The 26,146-nt window shown below is 37.8% G+C and overlaps 2 protein-coding genes across 2 annotated transcripts; one reads left to right on the top strand and one right to left on the bottom strand.

Moving 5' to 3' along the window:
• The first annotated feature begins 188 nt into the window (after positions 1–188).
• Positions 189–15,009, top strand: LOC124164359 (2-hydroxyacyl-CoA lyase 1). Its single transcript, XM_046541646.1, has 12 exons — positions 189–644; positions 724–950; positions 1,086–1,267; positions 1,406–1,582; positions 6,116–6,357; positions 8,653–8,838; positions 8,976–9,051; positions 9,804–9,893; positions 10,864–11,011; positions 11,141–11,251; positions 11,346–11,469; positions 14,758–15,009. The coding sequence occupies exons 1-12, from the start codon at positions 591–593 to the stop codon at positions 14,851–14,853; spliced, it is 1,713 nt and encodes a 570-aa protein (XP_046397602.1). The 5' UTR covers positions 189–590; the 3' UTR covers positions 14,854–15,009.
• Positions 15,004–21,361, bottom strand: LOC124164360 (rhomboid-related protein 4-like). The gene is made up of 5 exons (XM_046541647.1): positions 21,142–21,361; positions 20,879–21,046; positions 20,643–20,805; positions 20,321–20,539; positions 15,004–15,188 (listed from the first exon to the last, which is right to left on the bottom strand). The coding sequence occupies exons 1-5, from the start codon at positions 21,253–21,255 to the stop codon at positions 15,145–15,147; spliced, it is 708 nt and encodes a 235-aa protein (XP_046397603.1). The 5' UTR covers positions 21,256–21,361; the 3' UTR covers positions 15,004–15,144.
• Between the last annotated feature and the right edge of the window lie 4,785 nt (positions 21,362–26,146).

Raw genomic sequence — 26,146 nt, 5'->3', positions numbered from 1 at the left:
TTACAATGCCAAATTGGCTTATTAAACGTTATCAATGCGTTTTAATCTATAAGGAAAGTAGTTCTTCATAAAATGCTCTATTTCCTGCCTAGTTTTTCCAATTGCAATATGGTTTTGTCTCAGCTATTCGGAAAATCGTAACTGCCAACACTGTTGATACGATAGGATTTAGTGGCATTTAGTGGGGCTATCTCTTCCGAAAACGCCGGATTTGATCTTTCTTCCCTCGATGATACGTGCAAATTAAAATGTGATCTTGGTGACCGTTTTGTGATGAATTCAGAGGGCCTCATACTCTCAGCAAAATTCTTGAATTAACCTTTCGGCACAGTGGTTTACTAAGCTGGGCCAAAAAACTTTGTCCGGATTCATATGACAACATTGCCGTGATTGCGAAACAAAACATCGACTTAATCTCAATCGTGATACCGGTGGCATTTTCATGTTAATGTTTGTCTCGGGAGAAATTGCCAGTGACTGAATCAATGGACAAAGTGATCTACTAGCAACCACAATAAGCAAAGATTCTTGGGCGCATTTGTTTCCTCTTTAAATGTTTGGATTTTCAGATTAAGCACATAATAAGTAAAATGTCCGAAGAGATGGACGGAAACTTAATCCTGGCAGAAGCCTTGAAAGAACAGGTAAGCTTAAACGTCTTGTCTGCTTTTTGAAACCAATCACATTCGCAGTCAGAGCTTTAACAAGGTATATGTTTTGCAGGGTATTGAATATGTATTTGGAATAGTTGGTATCCCAGTAATTGAGCTAAGCATTGCGATTCAGCAAGTTGGTATCAAGTATGTGGGAATGAGAAATGAACAGGCGGCATGCTACGCTGCCCAAGCAATTGGGTACCTTACCAAGAAACCTGGAGTTTGCTTGGTCGTTTCAGGTCCAGGCTTGCTTCATGTAATAGGAGGAATGGCAAATGCTCAGGTGAACTGCTGGTAAGATGTTGTTTCATCGTAACATAATCAATTATGCCCCTTTGCACCTCAAACTTATTTTTGTTTGAATGCGAAACATTATCAACTTTTGGCATCGATTATATTTCTTATCTTTGTGGTGTGTCTGATGCCTAGGCCCCTCTTGGTAATCGGTGGCTCTTGTCCTCAAGATCATGAGGCTGTTGGTGGGTTTCAGGAGTATCCTCAGGTAGAAGCTTGCAGACTCTATTGTAAATACACTGCTCGCCCACCAAGTCCCAAGCTCATACCGTTGCATGTTGAAAAAGCAGTGCGGTTAGCAACTTATGGAAGACCAGGTATGATGTTTTAATTTACAAATGGTGACTTTTTGAAATTCCTTCTCATGAAGATTTAAATAATATCAGAAACGTGATTATTTTTACATATAGCCTGTGTATTTAATTTTTTAATTCATTTTTCATCTCTTTATACAGGGGCATGCTATTTGGATTTTCCTGGGAATATGTTGTCTCAGAGTGTCAACAGAAGTGAAGTTTTTCTTTACTCCCAGGTGACCCCTCCGCCTCTTTGCTATCCCAATCCGGGTGACATTCTCCAAGCAGCAGCCTTAATAATGAAAGCTAAACGACCGTTGGTAATAGTGGGAAAAGGTGAATTGACTTAAAAGATTTTTTCTAATATTATATCTTGTAGGTAGTGTAAAGATATATTTTAATGAATGGCAGTCCAGAGATGGATTTGACACATCTGCCTTCTAATCTAATATCACGTAACATTTTCAGTCATTCATGCCGCCTTACTTAAGTACATCCTTCCCAGGCACATAGCCAGAAATTTGCTTTGGGGGAGGGAGGGTTTCTTGGTCTTCGAGAGAAAAAAATTCGAGTATCAGAGTAGAGGCACCCGTGGGCTACTGGCCTTCTGAGGAGATGTATCATGAGGAGTTGCCACAAGGAGCCACAACAAATTTTGGGAAGGGCTGAAACCCCCAAAGTTTCCCCCCCAATTTGGCTATGTGCCTAATACTTCATCACGTACCCTTTATATCTCATGAGAGGTCTTCCTTTGCTTCTATTCCTGTCAACTTTTCCTTTAATTATTGCCTTTATTAGACCATACTGTCCATTAGAAGTCTCATCTTCTTTGGTTTTCAGAAGACTAGCCTCACGGTCTTCATGGACTCCTCAAAACTGAGTCAATCCATTTGACATTCATCGTTTCACTGCACAGGTCCAGCAGCTGGCTCACCTTCCCTGCCAATTCCTTCGCCATTCAACACCCCTCCTGGGCTTAATTTTCAAAGATATTGGTAATTAATTTCAATGACCACGATTTTTTAAAAGTAGGTATTTAGTTAAGAAAATGTAATATGCTGGGCTCTTTCTTAAAGTAAAATTCTTGTGCTAGGAGATGTTTATGTTTGGGTTGGGCCCCCTTAAAAATTTTCACAACCCTGTAGCCATAGATCCACATTTTGAATGTTTCCACCCTTGACTTCTCTGCTTTCATTATCTGTCCCTCACTACGATGAAGAAATTGGCTCCTGATGTAACTTGCAATGAATTTAGCCCTTACTCCTGCAGAAGTATTCCTTGCTAGCTATGACTATATTCTTTTTTATAGAGTCCTCATTGCCCGTACTATACTACATATTTCATTCTTTTCTGTCAACCACTGGTCTCTCAGCTTCCTGTGTAACAGAACTCTTTCACACTCTTAAGTTTTTAGTTTATTGTTGGTATTAGCCTCTTCTCTTCTACTCCATTCTCAAGTACTTATATCCTAGTTTTCTTCTCAATTATTTGGATCTCATATATGGCCATTTTCCTTTACATATCTCGTAGAAGTTTCTTCTAATGCCTGTGCATCTCTGTAATGGCTCTTACATCATCAATACAGCATGCCAATTTTTTCCATGCCATGGATATGGTAAAGTGCTGATTATCTGCTTTCCGATTACATATACAGTAGATTCCGTTTAATGGGTCCACCGGTTACTTGGGGCAGCCGCTTAATTGGGGCAGATCTTGAAGAACAGAACCCAATAGAGGAATATCCCAGAGTATTCTCCGCTTACTTGGGACAGCATGCCGCTTTATTGGGCCATGAGTCGGCGACATAGACTCTATACTTGCGACGAAATTAAATATTTGTTTTCAGAATACTATTTTTTTTTTTCTCTTTTGATTTACTCTTATTTTTCACAAATGTTCCTATTCTTGCCCTATTTTGAAAGCTCAAAAGATTTTTTATTTTGAAAAGTGGGTTGTTATAGTATCAGTAAGAGAATAGGACTTAGTAAAAGACATTCATTCAGCGTCGCCCATGGCTGTGAAAAATATTTTTGACGAAAACGTTATAATTCTTAAAAATGATAATAAATTAACTAAACTCGCTGATTTATTAATCAAATTAATATTTTAATAAACTCATGTTGCATTATAATAATTTTTTAGTCTTCTTTCTACCATTTCAAAGTTTTTTATGCCCATATACAAGAGAGTTCGCCTAATTGGGGCAGCCGCTTAATTGGGGCAAAGTGGACAATTCCCGATATGTCCCGATTAACCGGAATCTACTGTATTTGTTTGTTGGATTATGCATCCATCTCTTCTCAAATTTGTCACATATCCTCTTAATTCTCCCTCTCTTACTCTTCCTCCCTAAAAAGGATCTAGAATTTCAACAGAACCAGTGGGATAAATGCAGAGAAAGAATTGTGCAGAAACCAAGAAATTTGCATAGCTTAGAAAATGGTCCTGAATATATATTGTCTTTCCAGTTTCAATTATGTATCTGTTTTTGCTTTTCTCTCTGGAATAGTGAAAGCTACACTACATTGCTAGGCACATATGCATCAATAATACATTTAATAAATCATACCCCATAATTATCTTTGTCAGAAATGAAATGTCTTTACCATCTGAATGTATGACACACTTGCATGGTCACTCTTGTTGCATGTTTGCATGCTGTTGCATCCATAATTTATTGCTGTTTAACGATAACAGCCATCTCCATTCCACAGTCTCCTCTATACTTGGCCACTTCTTTCAAAAACCAGACTTTCCCGTGGGTACTTCCCATATTAGCTGTGCAAATTTTCACTTCCTTCTGAACCCACCTCTTTGATCAGCCACTATATTATTGTTCCTATGATTGACAATTAAGATGGATTTTACTTTTTATTTGTTCACATTTAAATAAGCTGAATTCTGCATCAAATGATTATGGAAAGAATATTTCTAATACCAAGTGGTGATTCTTCTAGAAAACCTCTAAAGTCTTGGATTTTCATCTCATGGAAAGTAATGGAATGTCAGGGAAGATGATGAAAATGTCTGGAAAAATCTTATTTGGTGTAGAAGTGGTGATTTTTCCTGATACTTTATTTACTCACAGGTTTATCTTCAATATATGAACATTCCATTCATAAATTATCATTCATATGGTGCTCCATAACTGAATAAAGTGATTGTTCTGGCAAAACCGCGATATAATGAATTCGACAGATTACTTTGTTGTAAGGGGCACAGTATGCAGAGGTGATTTGATAGGTTGCATTTTCATAGGATGAGCTAAGAGGTCATATTAATTAAGATGCGATTCACAAATGTAGCAGTTATAGTGGACTCCTGTCAGGACATATGTATTTTGAAGGGACAAATCACTTCAGAATGGAGTTTGACTACTGAAGTTGAACAAAATGGAATTGGCCCACCTAGGTGGCACATCCCTGATGGGTCCATCAGAAACTGACTAAAGTCTAAAGCCGAGGTTGCAACTGTGTCAGTAAAACTGAAGGGTGAACATGGGTAGGGAGATTCAAGTCCTTAATAAATGTTATAATATCAATGAAGGGTGAGGTACTGTCGGTATGCACCTTAAATCAATCTAGTTTCTCTGCTTAAATCGAAACTTGAGGCTTAAATGTGGTGGAAGGACTCCATATTAGCAATGAAGTGAAGTCACCAAGTGTTATCATTGCTAATACTTTCTCTTTCCTTTTGTGAGAATGCATGCACCATCTCTTACTCATATTCAATTGGCAATTTTTCTTAGAAGCTAAAATTATTGTATAGACACTGAAATTGACAGTGAGCATAGGTGAAGATTCTTTGAAGGTTTTTTAGAGCTGACTGTCTTGACTAAGATTATTAGATTGACTGTTAAGTCGGTAATGGACACCAAAAATTTTCTACAGAATCGATATGAAAGCTGAAGGTATATGATTGTTGGTCTCCCATGTTCGTTATTTGATGAGATAACTTTTAGAGGTGTCTTCTAGAATAATAGCAACACAAAATTAGTAAATTAACGAGCATGAAATTAATTTAAGATATGGAAAAGTAAAGGTATTCAATGTTGGTAATACCAGGGAACCGTTTCAAGGTGAAATGCAACAAAATCCTTTGATAGTAATTTTTCTGTAAGAAGATGCATACCTCTTCTTTAAGTTAGCTTTGCTTTGTTAGAGAAATATGACTTCTCATATTGTACTCAGGGTCCTTGTTAGCCTATATTTTAATGCTCAAATTCAGCACTGAAGCATTAGCCTGCATGGAAATTACCACCTAATGTATATGCTGTAGTTTTTTTTAGAAGGCATAAGGTCATCAAAACTTGATGCTTTCCTTTTGAGAGTAATGTTCCTGATGTCAATCATTCAAAGATCGAAGAAATAGCTTCAGTTGAAAATGGTAAATTTCATTCACCTGTAGATGATGGTGGGGATGTGTTCTCTGTATCTCTTTTATGGAACCGGTGGGGATGTGTTCAGGGGCATCATGAATATCGACTACTGGCTCATTCTCTCTCATGTTTATATGCTTGGATCAGAGTAATGTCTACTATGGAAAAATATTGATTTATTTGTCATGCTTATACTATCCATTATCATGTGGCCATAACGACAGCATTACAACTCTGTAGTGCCGAGTACCTTGCTCCTTTGGAAAGCTTCAGCTATTGATTTAAGTATTGTGTGATACAGGCTTGTGCAGTTTGTAGTGATCAGAATATCAGTGAAAACGTGAAACGAAATAGTCTGGACTGTTTGGAATTGTAGATTATGATCTATTTAATGTTTTTTTTTCATTCAAAATAAAAAAGAAACTGGTCTAAACAAGTTTATCAAGCTATTCGACTGTTGATTACTCATGGCTCCCTTGAATTGTGATTAGGAGCCGCATATGCTGGTGCAGAAAATGAATTAAGAAAATTGATTGAGTTTACCACACTGCCCTTTTTACCAACACCTATGGGTAAGGGGGTTGTGAGTGACTTGCACAAGCAGTGTGTTTCATCGGCCAGAACTATGGCGTTGCTCAGTGCTGATGTCATTATCTTGTTTGGGGCTCGTCTTAATTGGATGCTTCACTTTGGACGACCTCCCAGGTTCAGCCCAGATGTGAAATTCATTCAGGTGAGAAATTAAATATCAAACAATATATGTACCTATGTATGCTTTTTCAAAGTTTTGATTGTTATTCTCCATTTTTTGCTACCATTATACATTAATTTTTATACTGTCGCTGCATACGTAATTAATTTAGCCTTTCATGCTGGAGCCTTATGGAGGGAAATTCTTTCACATCCCTTGAAAATTTTTTGCACTCCTCTTTATGAAGCTCTCTCGTGTCGACAGAAGGCATAGGTTTGCTCCTGTCCTAAGGCTGGGACCCAACTGAGACAAAGCAACCGAATGAAATAACCGTGCTTTATTTTTAAAAATATTTGTTGTTCCCATTGATTTTTAATATTGAAAATGAATTCCCTGTACTTTTCTGAGCGTGAAGAAATTTTAAACAAAGTTCTAACATTCATGTTGACGGATTAAGTATATTTCTATTCCATATCAGCTGATTTGGAATTGAGCTGAACTCTGTTGATATTAATGCTGGAACTCTGTTTGAAATTCCCATGTGATAAGCGAAAAAAAGAAGACACATTTTCTGTCTTTAGATTTATAAGATAAGCAACTAATATTTTTTAGGAAAAATCACTGCAATTAGCAGCAGTTGACCTCTTGGATGGGTCAGGAAAGGGTTAATCTGAGTGGCCGAGTAAGGGCTTGGGCTCTTGTTAATTTGGGCATCGAGGGGCAACCACGTAGCTGGGTCAATTTCATCAGTGGCGGTCACCTCCCTCCACCCCACGCCGCATATACATACTTTGGTTTTGTTTGTTTGCATCAGAAAATTGATGCATCACATCTGTGGCTTTCGTTCTTTGGCAAAGGAATTCCTCACCTCATATATGCAGCGTGCAGCATGAAAGGCTTAGGTATCATCCCTTGAGGTATGATTAAATTCTTTTTTATTGAATGGTGAGTTTGTTATTTCATTCATAAGCTCATGTGGCCATGGTAGTGGGTTGATACTGTGTAGAACACTTCAGAGAGCCGGACTTATTACTGACGGTCCCCAGCGGGCATATGTCACATGTAAACAAGTGAATGTAGATTTATGAGCAAGTTTTATGATCAAAAAAAATAGTTCAGTGTAAAATTTGATTCAACAGCCTTTACAGTTTGTATTTCTGAGCAACATGTACAAATTAATTTTTTTCTTCCTCAAAAACCAACATTATTTCAAAACTCATACAAAATAATTGCTTTACCTGGCAAGTCTTCCCTGACTCATACTCTTTTGATCTCATTGTATAAAATATGTGTAGTATTCTTTAGAAAATTATTTTGCTGGATAGATGAAATCTTTTATGAACACATTTAAAATTCTCACGCCCAGATGAATGAGTCATGTTTTTTTAATATTTAATATGTATATCAATGACTTCAATGTGATTAGTTGATGATGACTGATCAGATGGCCTAGAAACTTTTTGTGACATTGTAGGATGAAATGTAATATCTTATTGTTAGTGAATGTTAACAATTATTTAATGGATGTACAGTGCACATTTTATTTTGAGCATTTTCATAACTATGTACATAGATGGCTGACATATGTATTTACCAATTCGTTTTCTTGATTGTCTTACTTAATTTGAGTTCAATTGATTTTTTATGCTTTCTAATGTGAATGTTACGTTACTCTTTATCAAAATGCTCTGAAATAGTTTTTCTCGTATGTTAGAACTTTTTCTGGTGAATTTTGCTCTTTTTAATGGGCTTTTTTAAATTGTTTTTTTTTTGGTCGGACCATCCAGAGTAATTTGAGGACCTGTTCAGCTCTGTAATGGTCAGATCATCATGATGTTGTGATCATGTGCTGATAGGGTGTCATATGCAATGCATGATTTCATTTTCCCCTCCCCTCTACTCTGCATTAATCCAAGGCAGGAGTGACCAACCTCCCAAAACCAATAACTCCCTCCCCTACTAATGTAGAATATGCATGTTACCATTATCGATCCACCATCTTAACCATACACTTAGCACTATTAGCCTACATTCAGATCAGAGAGAGAGAGAGGCAAACTCAAAGGGCTGAAATCCCCTCACTGAATGTGATGAATACTCCTTTCATTACTAAGGTTCTCTGCATCAGAGGCAAACAAATTTAAAGAGTTGCCAATGGTGGTCCTATTGGGGGTGAATAAAAGAGAGGGCAATCAGGCCCCTGAAATTAGGATCTGTACATGTACACCACAGGGAGGAGGATCCCCACTTGGCCTCCCCTCTGTTCTCTTGTCACACATTGCTCAATTTCTTAATGTTCAAATGGAAATCATAGTATTTGTATATTCGTTACCGAAGGTGGATATCTGCCCGGAAGAATTCCATAATAGCTCGTCTGCTGCCATATCAATTCTTGGAGATGCCGGATTAGTTGCTAAAGAGTTGACTGCACTGTTTGTTAAAAATCATTGGTGGGTTCCTCCACACTCACCATGGTGGACAAGTTTATTAGAAAAGTGCAACAATAATAAAATGGTAGTTCAGGTATGTATATTACCACCAACCTCGGCTTTGATGTGAGCTTTTGCTTAGTTTGTACTTATATGTAGTTATGAACAATTATCAGTATTGTGAAAACAACATAAACAATGGTATAAAAAATCCATATTTGTATTTTTCAGAATCAAATAAATGATGAAAATCCTCCCTTAAATTACTATGCAGTGTTACACAATATTCACAAAAACATTCCTGAAGGTAAGTATTTATTTTAAAATCAGTATTCTTACAAGGTCTGTTAGGTATGTTCCTTAGTTTTGTGTTTCAGTTGACTTGCTTTTTGGTAAATGCTGAAATCAGGATTATTTAGTGGCTCACTTGAGTAATCAGGTTAATTTTGTGTGTACATGTAGTCTAAACTAGTATGATTACAATGCTTCATTGTATTTTCAACATAAAAATCTGCTCGTGATTTACAGCCATTTATAATTAATCAATGCAAATTATTTAGAAATATTTGCACCATGTTCATAGTTGTTGTTAAATTGTAGCATGTTTTTACTGATATAATAGCCTTTGTGACTGCTTTTCATGTTCAAATGCTGGTGAAGTTTTCACACTAATTGATTATCCACCTACCATACCATACCTCCAGGTGGTGAAACTGTGAAAGGTGCAGTCACCTTTTGAATTTAGACATCTTCACTCTAGACAGCAAAATTTATATTCTGATGTGTGCAATAATCCATACTGAGTGAAGAGTTCTCGGGATCGCCACGGGGCCAGGATCTGCATAACTACCGACATTTCAATGACCGAGTCAGACAGATCTCTTCTCTCAGTTTTTTTGCTGAGAAAGCAGTAAATCTCTTTTCAATTACGTATTCACACTGTCTATCATGCCTGAAAAATATGAGAACTCTAGTGTATTTCTAGCTCACATTAATGGCCTTTCTAAATTCCATATATCTGAATGAACTTTTATCTTAATTCATGATTATCCTTTGCAGACAGCATCATTGTGAGTGAAGGTGCTAACACGATGGATATTGGAAGGACCATGCTGTTAAATTCATTACCAAGACATCGTCTGGATGCAGGTAATTTAATTCCTCCTGGTTTAAAAAAGTTAATAATGTGGAGCCTGCATACTGTAATGGACTTATATTACTAATGAAAGTTTTGACATGCTTAGTAATTTTTTTATTGAAAATTTTTTGTGGTATGTCATGGTTTTTATAGGGTTCATAGTGGTCAGGGAAGTTATGGAAATTAAAATTGGGGGTGGGCATCATGGAAATTTGATTATGACCAGGGAGAATTCAGGAAACAGGAAAAGAGAGGTGAAAACATGAAAATTGGGGTTTAATGCCCAGAGCATCGCTGCATTTGAGCAACAAAGTGGGCATTTTGTACTATCCGAGCTTAGTGGCAGGGTGTAGCACTGACGAGGGGCTACTTCTCTTCATTTCCTGTACTTAATTTCTGCACTTTTCCATAAATCCCCTACTCACAACTGCTTTGTCTTTAATATCAATTGGGGAAATTTAAAAAATGGAAATCAGGTAAAGGTCATGGAAATTGAATATGACGAGGTGGTGTGTACCCTGTATTACTGGTTACAAATCCATAAACTGGTTTCTAATAGGCTTTATGCTATTGTTGCATATAATTCGATGGAAGAGGTCACATTGGTATCAGATTATGTAAGAAAACACACAATTAAGTTTAATACCTTCTGTTGTTTTCTAAAATGCTATGACCTTAATTTGTGGAATTGTTTTATGGGTTACATGTTACCTCCTGCAATCTGGTTCTATGTGTGTTAAAATTAGTAAATTGCACTAAAAAGTGTTCAGAATCCTGGTTTTTACGGGTGTTAAATTTTGTTGGAAGTTCATTGGTTTTCTCTGTATTAATGGAAAATTATTGCTAATGAATAATGACTAAGTATGAAAGGCTTTCTTGTCCAACTGAATCTATGCTATAAGCTTGTTCACTGTGCTTATGTGAGGTTAAGCAACAAGGAAAAAGTATGCTTACTAAAACTCTTTTACTTTTAAATTATAGGAACATTTGGAACTATGGGTGTAGGACTTGGTTTTGCTGTGGCTGCAAGTATGTGGTGCAGACATAATGCTCCTAACAAGCGAGTGATATGTGTGGAAGGTGATTCTGCGTTTGGTTTCTCTGGCATGGAAATTGAGACAATGTTTCGGTTAAGTATTTATGTTTTTACTCTTTTTTATTGTCCTATATTAGGCCTATCAATCCTTGTGACCATTCTGAAGTTAAATAATGATTTTCATTGAACTTAACGGAAACTATTTCATCTCATTTCATTTAGATATAAATTACCAGTGATTATCATTATTGTCAATAATAATGGAATCTACAGTGGATTCACTAAAGAGGATTGGCCAAGCGTTCAAGCATCACAGGATGAATTGGCCCTCGCGTAAGTTTTTATGTTGTTGGCATTTTTATCTTACTTCGTGGCATGATTAATTGTAAACCCTTAAATTTCTCATTTTGTTCTTTTGCTTTATTAGGAATCCACCCACAGCCCTGTCAGCAAACACACACTATGAAGCCATGATGGGACTCTTTGGGCACAAGGGCCATTTCTGTGAAACGATACCACAATTAGTGAAAGCTATCAAAGACTCACTATCTGTAAGTACTATGAAGTTGTTATTTCAGGATCACAGGCCATGCTTACCCTAGTAAATTGCACCCTTGTGTATTTATTCATTTGAACACTCAAGTGGAAAAATTTATTAGAAAAAATATTATTTACCCTTGAATATGTCACTTTTTGCCGTATTACAAAATATATTTTTTTTATAATCATGGATAGTTCATACTAAGAGGTTTTCTATGTGCAATACACATTTATGGCATGTAGTCTTAAGAGACGAGGTTATAAAATAATGAGTGCTCATGATTCATATCAGTTCCACACCCTAATTCACAAGTTTTTGAGAAACAGATGTGCAGCTTGATTAAATAAATACAGTGCATACATCCCAAAGTTTACAAAACTTCATTTACCAGCTGTCCAAATAAAACCTGTCTTCATTCATTCATCAAGCGTAGAGGAGGAATGCACCTCACCCCTAACATCGTATGTCATTGTGATTGTGTAAAATTTGCTTTAACTGTTATAAAATTCATTTATATTGCATAACTGGGACAGAACGTTCTGTCTGAAATTGGTCTCAACGTACCATTGTATATCATGCTTAGAAGGCACATCGCCTGGCCGAATTGAAATGGACGCCGTGCCGTCAACGGCACAATTTGACTCGTTTGACTAGCTAACTACTTTTATCCGGCACAATTCGACTTATTTGACCTTGGAACCAGTATGCAGTATACCAGTTGAAAGAACGGCTCCATGCTGTGGATGGCGGCTGGTTAAAAGTCAACTCGTTTGAAAGCGGTGGTGGCTACGGAAATGTTACGATGTTGGTGAGAGCGACAAACTGACGAACCCTTAAATGCACGTGTTAGCAAGCCGCATTTTTTAATCTTTTTTTTTTACTTTTTGGCCTAGAATATGCTGCAGACCATTTCGGCTTTGGGCACTAAATTCAAATCCTCCCCACCATTCCGAGCCGGTTCCAAAGTACCAAAGTATGCGATCGGTTCTCGATACCGGTTCCACAGGCAAGAACCGGCAGTACCGAGAACCAGGCACTGGGACCGACCCATCTCTAGTTTTAAGGCGTATCATGAGACTTCCCTTTTCTCCCACTCTTCTCAGGACCTCCTTGTTACGTACTCTGTGAATCCATTGCACCATTCTTTTGTGCACCATGTTTCAAATGCTTCCCTGTTGACTCTGATGCCATTATTGCCCATATTTCTCTGCTATATGCAATCATGCTCAAGGTACTAATGAAAATGAAAAAGCAGGAGCAATTTCCACAATTTTACATTTATTAATAGTACCGGTTTCCCTTTTCAGCATCATCAGGTACAAAAATATCAAGTGCGCTACGCTTAAATAGGAAGGTAGGAGGGGGTGGTGGTCATGGTATTTTTTATTCACTAACTTTGTTGTTATTAATTCTAAAAATCCATTTAAAAGTCCATAATTCTTAAAAAAAAAGTTCGTAATTCTTTTGGAAGAGTAAATTATTTAAAATAAAATGTAATATTTGGTTGAAAAAAAAACTAGTAAAGAAATAAGTCGACCATGGATTTTTGCTAATATAGTTCCAGTAAGGGACGGACACACTGTTTAGTTGGGTCCCAAATCTGAGGGACATAAATACCATAGTAACTTCACCCCAAAAAAGAGCTCCGCACAGAGAGATTTCAAATATTCCTATGCTACTAGTGGCACGGAAAATGTTTTCCTATTGTGGGCACCAGCAGGAAAGGGTTAAAAGAGGTGATGTCAATACCATTATTAAAAGTATGAGGGCCTTTTTTTTCAACCTCCGATGGGTCATGATCAGAAACAAAGATTGATTAAAAATTATTTCATCGCTGAATGTTGAGAACACTTATGGTATCCTTTTGAAATAATCGCCTCGGCGATTAAGGAATTTTTCGTGCCTTTGGACAAGCTTTACTATACCTTCTTCAAGGAATGTTGCAGCCAATGACTTTCAATGAATTATGCATTTGTCCTGAAGCTCATCGCGCATTTGAAAATGCTTGCAATCTAGCCACACCTTCATTTCAGCGTAAAGATGGAAGTCACGTGAAACTAGGTCGGTATTTCATGGCTGGTGATCAAAAGTGTCCCAATGAAATTGTCAAGGAGCAATTGGGCTACATCAGCGCTGAGATGACTGGCGTTGTCATGGATCAGAAAACTTCCAGAAGTCTGCATGTCTCTTCTTTTGTTTTGAATGGGAATGGACGTAATTTTTCACACTGTTTCACTCTCTAGCCACAGTGAATTAAAGAAAAATTCTCTTCTATAGGCATAAAGGTCAAGACATGTCAATGCTGGAGCCATTCAGTGAGTTTTCTGGCTCCGCAATGCACACTTGGCGGGAGAATCAATTGAGGCAGTGTAGTCAATGAGATTGCTACTAACCTTAAACTAACAACTTACGGTCAGAAATGGCTTGAGCGTGTGGTGCGGAGGATGCGCAATTGCCCTTCTTGCGCAGTGCCCGCCTGTCGCTTGTATGGTGTTTTTGCTGAGCTATCGATGTTAAAAAAATACCTCCCTCGTACATACATAGTAATACCCTCTGTTGGCATAAATTTTGCTAAATAATATGGTGTACATCAAAGAAGGAAATGACAAGGCTCATCAAGTAAAGTACATAATTGAGGAGGCAATGAAATTTTTATCCTAGATTGACAGAAGCAAGTTGTGCCTCGTGTTACTTTTGGAAAAATTAGAGTGACAGAAAATGGTGAGTAATACTTGGTTGCTGATTATAGCAAATATAAGCTTCCCAAATCGTTTAGTTGGAATCAGGATAATTTGTACAATTCAAATTGCAAGCCTTTCACAGAGATGGCATTTATGAAGAACTTGCCAGTGTTGATGCAACTTAAATCTAACTCTAAGAGTAGCTATCAACCTCCAAATGCTAGAGAACGCCTCTAAAATAACCAAACTTGATATTATGAACACGTGATGAAATGCACACCAATCTACACGTAGCACTTCAGACTCTAATGGGTGCACTGTAGTATAGGTGGCTAATGGTGATGATTTAAGCGAGGTTAAATGGACAAATTTATCCAACTGCCTCCCATCTCCCTGAAAGAAGACTTAATATTGAAATTCTTAGAATTTGGTGTAACTAACTTACCATCTTCATCACCCCCTGAGACGGTACTTGTTACCATGTGATTATTGTATGGGTGTACCTTTTTTCATGGGCTTATTTGTGTGTCACCACAATACTCATCACAAATCTTCTTTAAACGCATGCTCATAATGCTCAATTGACACATAAATGATATAGACTATATTAATTACAGGTGAAGGATCGCCCTAGCATCATCAACGTTATGATTAACCCGTCAGCTGACAGGAAGCAACAGAATTTTTCATGGCTAACAGGTTCAAAACTGTGATCATCTATTGGAGTTGATTACACCTATTTTGTTACCTTTCATCATTCACATTTAAAGGATATTTTATGAATGAATCTGCATACAATTCGATGCTGGTTGTTGGGAATGTATGTATATTTTGTTACCATTGTTATTAAATAATTGTTATAATTAAAATAAGTCTTTTTATTATTAAATATATTTTCAGTCAAAAATAAAATCCATTAAAAAATTTCACCTTATTATAAATAGTGACAGGTGCTCTTTTCCTAGATCTCACTTTCATTTTGCTAAGAGGTTATTGAGCTGACTTCACGTTTGTCCCATTAAGAATCCCCACCGGTATACTGGTTCCCCTAAAAAAAAAAAAAAAAGAAAGATAAAGTATAGATATAAGACTGGTAGAACTAACTCTCTCTAATGTATGGAGTCAAAACATATAACTAGGTCCTTTCCATGGATAAATTTGGCTATTTACAGAAAGTACCCTTGTCAATCAGATGCAAGCTCTCAAACTCCAAAGAGGAAGTTTCTGGGAAAAAGTAGTTTCACAAAGTTAACGGCTATTCTTGTTCAAATAATAGTTCACAATTAAATTTTTGGAATAACACTCACAACAGAAGAATGATGATGATCAAATAGATTGACCAAGTAAATAAAGAGGGAACCCAAAGAAGAGTAAAAGAGAAAAGAAGCTTCGTGAAAACCTAGATAAGAAGATGCATTGAAGTGTTAGACTACACTAATAATGGTGCTTTCAATTTAAATGGTGTACCATTGACCAATGCCAGGAGTTAACAACGTTTTTTCATCTCTGTGCCTGTCAGTCAGTCAGGGGGGGGGGGGGGTCGAAAACCAGAGGGGAAAATTTTTTAAAAGCAGAATACTAAGTAATGTGTTTTAAACTAATTTTAACACTTTTCATAATCGAAAAAACTTCATTTGCTGAAGAAATATTTTGTAAATTCATAATTTTTCAAGATTTTGTTTTCTTTTATGAAAATGATAGTGTTTTTATATTTTGGAGGGGGGCTGCATCTCCCGCCCCCTGGCTACGCCACTGTGCCTGATGGAAGGTTAAGTCACCATTGAACATTTGCTAGGGATTACAACTTCATCACCATGAGCAGTTAAGCAAGTTTGAGGAACTCATTGGAGGAGAATAAAGAAGTGATGGGAGGGAGTGAGGCATAATGGACGACATATATACTATAAATGGTAAGTCATCAAGTGATTCTTTTTCAATCCAGATAACCCTAACTAATTCATATCAGTTGTGAAACTTTGATAGAGGAGTCAAAAATGGGCATCCTTTTCCTAAAAGAAAAACTATACATAACATCTAATTTTTATCAAATATGAGCACCCTTATTCATGATCACGGAGATTTTTAACCAATCCCTGATAAAAATAAACTCCTCCATTAAGGAGAGGTTTACCCTCCATTGAGGGTACAGGAAGGATAGCTGTACCCTTCAGCAAGGGTACACAAAGGGTATTTTAGAACATTGGTGGGTACGCCCTCTCCTTCCTGGAGGGTACGGGAAGGGTTTGGCCAGCCTCGATCAAGGGTACAGGAAGGGTAGGATATAATAAAAACTAAAAATCCATAAATTAACATAAAAATTTTAAAAATCGCTAATAAACTAAATTAAACGAATGGGGATGAGTTGCAACAGTGATTTCTAAAGTTATAGGGCATAAAAAAAATTAGCCTTCGCGTGGTCTTGAACCCAGGACCTACATATTACAGGATCACAAACTAGAGATTTAACAACCTCGGCTATCGACGCACTTTACAGGAGTAGTTTCTCAACGGAACTTATACTACAAAATCTTAAGATGAGAATCGCACCCGGGCCTATGTGGAAGAAAGCTGTGACTTTTTTCTACCACACCTATTTCGTTTCAGAAAATAAGATCGGCATTCTAATACTGAACATCACTCTAGCGATGTCTCATTGTTAGCCACACAAATAGGTTACATCCTAAAACGTGAATGGAAGAACTTCTAAATGAGCTTTTTTCACACAATTACAGAATCTATTGTGTACAGTGGCGTAGTCAGGAATTTCGTTTGGGGGGGGTCCAAAACCAGGTGGGAAAAGTTTTGAAAAACAGGATAGTAAGTATTGGAATTCAACTTATTCAAACACTTTTCATAATCGAAAAAACTTCAATAGTCAAAGAAATATTTTTTAAATTCATTATTTTTCAATATTTTGATTTCTATTATGAAGGAAAATGATTGTGTTTTTATACTTCGGAGGGGCGGAGGGTCCGAACGCTCCGGACCCCACCCACCCCTGGATACGCCACTGAATATGTATATTATTGTTTTCCTTAAGGAAATTTTAAAGATTAGTTGTGTAGCCCGTCTATCTTTGCTTTCAAAGACTGCTTACGTTCTTGTACGGAACTAAATACTCTTTAGCAGGTGAAAGTAGCTAAGGAGACTCTTTCAGGATATGTTTTCTTCAGTTATAAATGCTAAGTCCCAAGGAAGGGTAAACGAAGGATTTTTCTCTCCTTCCCTTACCCTTAATGGTGGGTAGAGGAAGGGTTGACGGATGGTAAGGGAAGGAGTTCCAAGGAAGGGTACACGAAGGATTTTTCTCTCCTTCCCTTACCCTTAATGGTGGGTAGAGGAAGGGTACACGGATGATAAGGGAAGGAGTTCCAAGGAAGGGTACACGAAGGATTTTTCTCTCCTTCCCTTACCCTTAATGGTGGGTAGAGGAAGGGTACACGGATGGTAAGGGAAGGAGTTCCAAGGAAGGGTACATGAAGGATTTTTCTCTCCTTCCCTTACCCTTAATGTTGGGTAGAGGAAGGGTGCACGGATGGTAAGGGAAGGAGTTCCAAGGAAGGGTACACGAAGGATTTTTCTCTCCTTCCCTTACCCTTAATGGTGGGTAGAGGAAGGGTTGACGGATGGTAAGGGAAGGAGTTCCAAGGAAGGGTACACGAAGGATTTTTCTCTCCTTCCCTTACCCTTAATGGTGGGTAGAGGAAGGGTTGACGGATGGTAAGGGAAGGAGTTCCAAGGAAGGGTACACGAAGGATTTTTCTCTCCTTCCCTTACCCTTAATGGTGGGTAGAGGAAGGGTACACGGATGATAAGGGAAGGAGTTCCAAGGAAGGGTACACGAAGGATTTTTCTCTCCTTCCCTTACCCTTAATGGTGGGTAGAGGAAGGGTACACGGATGGTAAGGGAAGGAGTTCCAAGGAAGGGTACACGAAGGATTTTTCTCTCCTTCCCTTACCCTTAATGGTGGGTAGAGGAAGGGTGCACGGATGGTAAGGGAAGGAGTTCCAAGGAAGGGTACACGAAGGATTTTTCTCTCCTTCCCTTACCCTTAATGGTGGGTAGAGGAAGGGTACACGGATGATAAGGGAAGGAGTTCCAAGGAAGGGTACACGAAGGATTTTTCTCTCCTTCCCTTACCCTTAATGGTGGGTAGAGGAAGGGTACACGGATGGTAAGGGAAGGAGTTCCAAGGAAGGGTACACGAAGGATTTTTCTCTCCTTCCCTTACCCTTAATGGTGGGTAGAGGAAGGGTACACGGATGGTAAGGGAAGGAGTTCCAAGGAAGGGTACACGAAGGATTTTTCTCTCCTTCCCTTACCCTTAATGGTGGGTAGAGGAAGGGTACACGGATGGTAAGGGAAGGAGTTCCAAGGAAGGGTACACGAAGGATTTTTCTCTCCTTCCCTTACCCTTAATGGTGGGTAGAGGAAGGGTACACGGATGATAAGGGAAGGAGTTCCAAGGAAGGGTACACGAAGGATTTTTCTCTCCTTCCCTTACCCTTAATGGTGGGTAGAGGAAGGGTTGACGGATGGTAAGGGAAGGAGTTCCAAGGAAGGGTACACGAAGGATTTTTCTCTCCTTCCCTTACCCTTAATGGTGGGTAGAGGAAGGGTACACGGATGATAAGGGAAGGAGTTCCAAGGAAGGGTACACGAAGGATTTTTCTCTCCTTCCCTTACCCTTAATGGTGGGTAGAGGAAGGGTACACGGATGGTAAGGGAAGGAGTTCCAAGGAAGGGTACACGAAGGATTTGTCTCTCCTTCCCTTACCCTTAATGGTGGGTAGAGGAAGGGTACACGGATGGTAAGGGAAGGAGTTCCAAGGAAGGGTACACGAAGGATTTTTCTCTCCTTCCCTTACCCTTAATGGTGGGTAGAGGAAGGGTACACGGATGATAAGGGAAGGAGTTCCAAGGAAGGGTACACGAAGGATTTTTCTCTCCTTCCCTTACCCTTAATGGTGGGTAGAGGAAGGGTACACGGATGGTAAGGGAAGGAGTTCCAAGGAAGGGTACACGAAGGATTTTTCTCTCCTTCCCTTACCCTTAATGGTGGGTAGAGGAAGGGTGCACGGATGGTAAGGGAAGGAGTTCCAAGGAAGGGTACACGAAGGATTTTTCTCTCCTTCCCTTACCCTTAATGGTGGGTAGAGGAAGGGTACACGGATGGTAAGGGAAGGAGTTCCAAGGAAGGGTACACGAAGGATTTTTCTCTCCTTCCCTTACCCTTAATGGTGGGTAGAGGAAGGGTACACGGATGATAAGGGAAGGAGTTCCAAGGAAGGGTACACGAAGGATTTTTCTCTCCTTCCCTTACCCTTAATGGTGGGTAGAGGAAGGGTACACGGATGGTAAGGGAAGGAGTTCCAAGGAAGGGTACACGAAGGATTTTTCTCTCCTTCCCTTACCCTTAATGGTGGGTAGGGCGTGGGTTGTGCAAGGGTAACTACCCACCATGAAGGATGCCACCCTTCCTGTACCCACCATGGTGGAGTTTATTTTTGTCAGGGATTGAGAAAGGAACTTGAAAGTTAAAAAATTCACAACAGGAGTGGAATAAACTCACTCCCTTGGGTTAAACAGGATTCAGATCAGATGCAATAGTTTTATAACAGTGGAACATCATTTGTCTGAGATTGACAGACACGTAAACCATTCCACCACCATTTGTATGTGTCCCTCTAACAACGAGTATCACCTGTGCCAAGGATAAATGACTGAAATGAAAAGTGGTATAGTTAAGAGCTGCCTATTGAAGTTATTACACCATCATCTAGCAATTTTAAGTAACAGTATGATGCCTCTAATAGCTGCAAACCATATATGAAATTGCGTGCCCAAGAAAATAATCTAGCCAAGACACCTCCAATAGGATCTAGAAGACTCTTGATAATTTAACAGGTTAGATATAGAAAGATTCAGATAGTCTCTCTAGACCTAAAGGGAGTGCCTGGAACACCATGCCTAATGTTCACACAGAAATGCACAAAATGAACTTTAGTGCCTGACACTCATGATTTCATTTTCATGACACTCACGTTGCGATCAAAGAGGAAAACTGATTCCCAAAGTACAAAATTGGAAGAGTTTCGCTGGAAAGTACTAAAAATGGTAGAATTATTGATATTGAAAAAAGGGTCCGGTACGAGGGAAAAAGTTAAAATAATAAATACCTGAGAGCAACACAAGGATTCCATCAATGATGCTTCCCAAAGGAGTGTGTATATATGCCTTCCCGACTAATATCCCGGCAAGGTGACCAACAAAAGATGACCCAGGTACAAGAAGATGAATTAAGACAAGCTCAGCCCACACAGAATACTGTAAAGACCTTCCTGGACTTATTGACGCTTCTCTCTTGGCCGTTAGAGTCTTCAAGGCAAATATGACCCCTGAAATACACAAAATAATTTTTAAAAATGTTTATGGCAATGAATGACCAAAAATTACATCATCCACAAATGTCATGAACAATATATTCACACAAGAACCTACCAGAGAATCCTACGGCACACGTTTTTAAGTAAGAGATATCCTGAAAAATCTGGAGCAGTATATAATTCAACCCCACGTACGTCGAACTACACATAAGCGTTGTCATCAATAAAAACAGAGCGAAGTTAACACTTCCAAACATGTATCTCTCCAATTCACGGCCCTGAAAATATTTAAATTAAACTATGTATAAATCGGTTTACAGAGAAATAACAAACAATAATTCATTTACTTGCCTTGAAAATAAAAGATATCATATTATAGTACAAATGCATATCCGATCCATGCTCAAGAGCTGATATCAAAAGGCGAAAGTAATCTTTCTGATATATTATGGCCTCGGTGCTAAGACATACATCCCACCGATCCCATTTCACAGGGATGAATCCAGAATATAATAAGGCCTAAATAAATAAAGATCATGATCGATGACTCGTCGAAAACAGTCATTGAAAGTCAAAGCGAAAGGCTGACATGGAAAATAAATTTTATACAGTACCTGACCAGCAACGGCAAACAGTGTCACCGGTGGAATGTGTCTGAATCCAATATTTGACATTTCATACAACAATAACAACACACCTAATTCAGCACCTCGCCTTCTTCCACTCATGTTGCATCACTTGAAATTCGTCTTGTCGTACTACACCTCCTTCACGATATCAGACGAAACGGCGCTGCAAAACTTTCATGTTTCATGGCTGTTACCAACCTTGCGGTAACACGACGAACTTTTCGCACTGCCAACATAGTAGTATTAATACGCGATTGGATGTCAATGAAAAGTTCTCATATTCTTCGTCTTTTTCTTACACTTTCCTCTCTCGTACTACATTCAATTCTACCTCTTCCTCGTTAATTTCGTAACATTTTGAAATCGTTAAATGATTAAATCTCAGAGAAACTGCCATTTATCGAGCTTATAAGTGAGTGGAGGTAAAAGTAGTGAAATTGAAAGAATATGATTTTCCAGCTTCTCATTTTTAAATTATTTTAATTTCAACTTCTTGAAAATCGAAGATTTTGTAGGGTAATAATACAGGACCCTCGCGAACAGGGGAGGAGTTCACCACCACTCAGAAAATTTTGGAGTTCATATGAGAAGAAATCGTTGGAAGTAGGTTACATTTTTTATCAGTGGCTTAGCTGGACTAGGTCATTTATGATGCATGTATGTTCTCTTCTGGCATCAGGGTTATAGAGTGTGGTGCCATATTAACCCTCATTAATGTTCATCATCACCAAATGAACGACATTCTCTCCTAAATTTAAGGTAACATCCTTGAGGGAGGGCGATAACAACTAAGCGTAAGTTATGAGGGCTTGGGGAAGGCAAAAGTAAGCGCCCAACATTATAATGTGAGCAAGTATTGACAGTATTGATCCTCACCATAACTGTGTACATTAGGTCTCCTATGAGTTGAAGGCCACACCCAGCAGGGGAGATCAGTGGCATAACTATATAGTGGTGGGATGAGGGGATGTATCCCCTCCAAAGTCTCAGAGAAATCAAAAAAATATTTTAAAATCTTGTCTGAATTCATACATATATAATAACTGCATCTGCTTAAAGTTAAATTTTAAGCACCAAAATGATGTAAGATCCATTTTTAGGCATATTATTTTTTTTAATTTTTCTTGAACTTCCTGTTTCCTGGGGGTAAGCCTTGACTAACCCCCGTCGAAGTATATTCCCAGTTATGCCAGTATGGAGGTAAAGGGGTTCAAACTTCAAACCGTCTGAAATTCAGAGAATATCTTGCAGTTGCAACATTATTACCCAAGTTTGAAAAAGCTTACTTTATGATTAATTTCCAAAGTACAATGTACATAAAGTAGCCATAAAGTACATGTGTACATAATGTACATAAAGTGGCCAAATCTTACATCATCAAAATGGAGAGGAGTGAACTCTTACTAGATTTTATATATCTATTAGCTTTTCTATTACATGTGTACACATTTTTTTCTATAGTTAATAGATCTATAATATCTCATTAGATTTTCCCTTGAAATAATTTTTGTAGGTTAGCCACCTAAGACATCCCTGCTAATTAGAATGAATACACATGCTTACCGTGATTCCCACAAATGATAAGATAAAATGATTTTAGATTTTCACAGTGAATTGAAAGTAAAAAACTTTCCTTGGGCTTCACACAAGATGATACTTTGTGTAAGAGTCATTGCTTTGAAAAATGACTTACTTTTCATCCTCTGCATGTGGTCTCCCTGCTCCATCTGGATTCGCACCCAGTCAAAAGCCATTTTTTGAAAATATTGACACTTTTACCAAGCGCCACCTGGCGAGAAGAGATATTTTTGCATAAGCAAGATCTTTTGCATATAATGGTAAATCCTCCAAATTTTATTTGAAGTTTTCTCAGCTCTATCACTTGGCGTTTTAGAGCAATCCTTGTTTGAGAAGGATATTTTACTTTATGAAAAACAAAAGGCAAAATTGAAATCTCAATTGATTTCAGCTGGATCGGTCCTTAGAATCATCGGTCCAACAGTGTATTAACAGAGGCTTTGATGAATATTCGGAAAGGATGTATGATATCACTCGTGCAAGTAATAAGGCTCCGCATAATTCGAACCTCGGAAGACTGACTGTTATTACTGGTGCAACCTTGGCCTTCGCAAGGTTGAGTCTTACTATCCCTTCTTTTGGAAGATAATAAATCGTCGCCGCATATGCTCTTTCAGAGGCATCTGGAAAACCATGAAGTTCCCTTTTTTTTAATTAAAAACCAACCATGGTTAAATTTTCAGAGAAAACGATGTATGAATGTTTGAACATGAATTAAGAGTGGCTGAACCATGTGAGAGAGCCATTCCAGTGACTGAAACATTTACCTTACTTCTTTTTAAATATAATGAATTGGCAGCACTTTGTGAAATAAAGGATCTTTCTGCTGCCAAATCCAATAATGCTCCAACAGTAATAGCACAACCAGTATTAGATTTTAGCACTACCCGCACAGTGGCAAGTAAAACAGTTTTGCCAACCAATGACGTAAACCCTGCAGCTGTTTCGTCAAGTTTCCCAGATTGCGAAGAATTAGATAATTTTAGATTATTGGAAATTGCATTCTGTGTACCACTAGTCTTGGGACTCTTCAAATGTAACTTAGTATGATGTTTCTCATTACAAATTAAACATCGACCAGTGATAAGGCAGTCTGATAACAAATGATTTTGGTGAAGGCAATTAAAGGAGTTCGTTTTGCTGCACTACTTTTCTTTCTGCCATCGTCATCTCACTGAACCATGAACAAAAGCTTAAGGAATGATCACCCTTACATAAAATACAAGATAAACCTCTCCTTTTCCTGGTGTTTGACTGAGCGACATTAGCGTGAGTCTGCCTGAATTTAGGATTGCCAAGCTTTGAGTTATGAGTATTAGCTCTTTTGAATTTTCTTTCAAAATTCATTTGGTCTAATAATCTCACCCGTTTTCTCTAAATATACATTTAAACTTTTGTACTTCGAGAAGCCCTCGACGGTTACCTGCGCTATTTCCCACACTTCCTTGTTTCTAAATCTAGTTTATGACAAATTAATGAACAAACCATTGATCCCAATGATCTACACGGCATTGCAAATCACGTAGACCTTGAATGACTTCCTCAGCAATGTCGCGATTATTATTATATTAAGCGATTAATTTCACCAGGTGATTTATATTTTACAGGTTTTGCATGGATTAGCCTATCGAGATGAGTTGCCAATCGAATTCGTGTGTTGTCATAGAGACGTAGTAATTTATCCCAAGCCACTTCCAGATTTGCATCTGTGACATTAATTCCCTTTAATCGCTGAGCAGCTGGACCTTCCAAGCTGTTTAACAGATATTGTAACTTTACAATAGGAGTAAGTTTAGGATTGTCTTTAATGATAGAACTAAATATGCAAACCCTTAAAGGTTTCCCATTCTCGCTGTCTCCCGCTAAATTTTGGGACGTTGAGCAAGGGCATAGATTTAATACTTAACACTTCTTGTTCTCATGCCCTTTGCATTTGTCTAGCCCTAGAGGCCGGCCATTTTTTAAATTTTAACACAAAGCCACAAGATCACCGTTAAACTCACACAACTCGAGACTAATTCATGTTTGTTGCATGAACATGTATACGTTTTTACAATGAACATACATTTTTAAATGCCGACAAATAATTAAATGCTGATACAAATTAAATGACGACAACAAATCAATATCAACAACAAATTAATGTCGACAACAAATTAAATACCGACATTTAATTAAATGCCGACACCAAATTAAATGACGACAACAAATTTAATGCCGACAAATTATTAAATGCCGACAGCAAATTAATGACGTGAAACAAATTAATGCCGGCAAGAAATTAATGCCGACAAGAAATTAATGCCGACAGCAAACTAATACCTACAACAAATTAATGCTGACAACGAATTAAATGCCTACAACAAATTAATGCCGACAACAAATTTAATGCCGACAACAAATTAATGCCGACAACAAATTTATGCCGACAACAAATTAAATGCCAAGAGCGAAAAAATGCCTACAACAAATTAATGCCAACAACAAATTAAATGCCGACAAGTAATTAAATGCCGACAACAAATTAAATGACGACAACAAATTAATGTCAACAACAAATTTATGCCAACAACAAATTAAATGCCGACATTAAATTAAATGCCGACAACAATTTAAATGACGACAACAAATAAATGCCGACAAAAAATAATGCCGACAGCAAATTAATGCCTACAACTAATTAATGCCGACAACAAATTAAATGCCGTCAAATAATTAAATGCCGACAACAAATTCAATGACGACAACAAATTAAATGACGAAAACAAATAAATGTCGACAATAAATTAATGCAGACAGCAAATTAATGCCGACAACAAATTAAAGCAGAAAAACACATTAATGCCGACTAAAATAAAATGCCGACATTAAATTAATGCCGTCAACAAAATAATGCCGACAACAAATTAATGCCGACAGCAAATTAATGCCTACAACAAATTAATACCGACAACAAATTAAATGCCGACAACAAATTAAATGCCGACAACAAATTAAATGCCTACAACAAATTAATGCCGACAACAAATTAAATGCCGACAACAAATTAATGCCGACAGCAAATTAATGCCAAAAACAAATTAATGTTGACAACAAATTAAACGCCGACATTAAATAAAATGCCGACAACAAATTAAATGCCTACAACAAATGATTGCCGACAACAAATTTAATGCCGACAACAAATTAATGTCGACAACAAATTAATGCCGACAGCAAATTAACGCCTACAACAAATTAATGCCGAAAACAAATTAAATGCCGACAAATAATTAAATGCCGACAACACATTAAATGACGACAACAAATTAATGTCAACAACAAATTAATGCCGACAACAAATTAAATGCCGACATTAAATTAAATACCGACAACAAATTAAATGACAACAACAAATTAATGCTGACAACAA

The sequence above is a fragment of the Ischnura elegans genome, chromosome 8, assembly GCF_921293095.1.
Source record: "Ischnura elegans chromosome 8, ioIscEleg1.1, whole genome shotgun sequence".
Lineage (NCBI taxonomy): Eukaryota > Metazoa > Arthropoda > Insecta > Odonata > Coenagrionidae > Ischnura > Ischnura elegans.
This window is presented reverse-complemented; position numbering and strand designations above follow the sequence as displayed.

Coding starts and splice junctions, on each gene's coding strand:
- LOC124164359 (XM_046541646.1), top strand. CDS start 591: ATGTCCGAAGAGATGGACGGAAACTTAATCCTGGCAGAAGCCTTGAAA. Junction 645..723: donor CAGAAGCCTTGAAAGAACAG/GTAAGCTTAAAC, acceptor TATGTTTTGCAG/GGTATTGAATATGTATTTGG. Junction 1,583..6,115: donor GTTGGTAATAGTGGGAAAAG/GTGAATTGACTT, acceptor AATTGTGATTAG/GAGCCGCATATGCTGGTGCA.
- LOC124164360 (XM_046541647.1), bottom strand. CDS start 21,255: ATGAGTGGAAGAAGGCGAGGTGCTGAATTAGGTGTGTTGTTATTGTTG. Junction 21,047..21,141: donor TGTTTGCCGTTGCTGGTCAG/GTACTGTATAAA, acceptor TTATTTATTTAG/GCCTTATTATATTCTGGATT. Junction 20,540..20,642: donor GTGTGCCGTAGGATTCTCTG/GTAGGTTCTTGT, acceptor TGTGTATTTCAG/GGGTCATATTTGCCTTGAAG.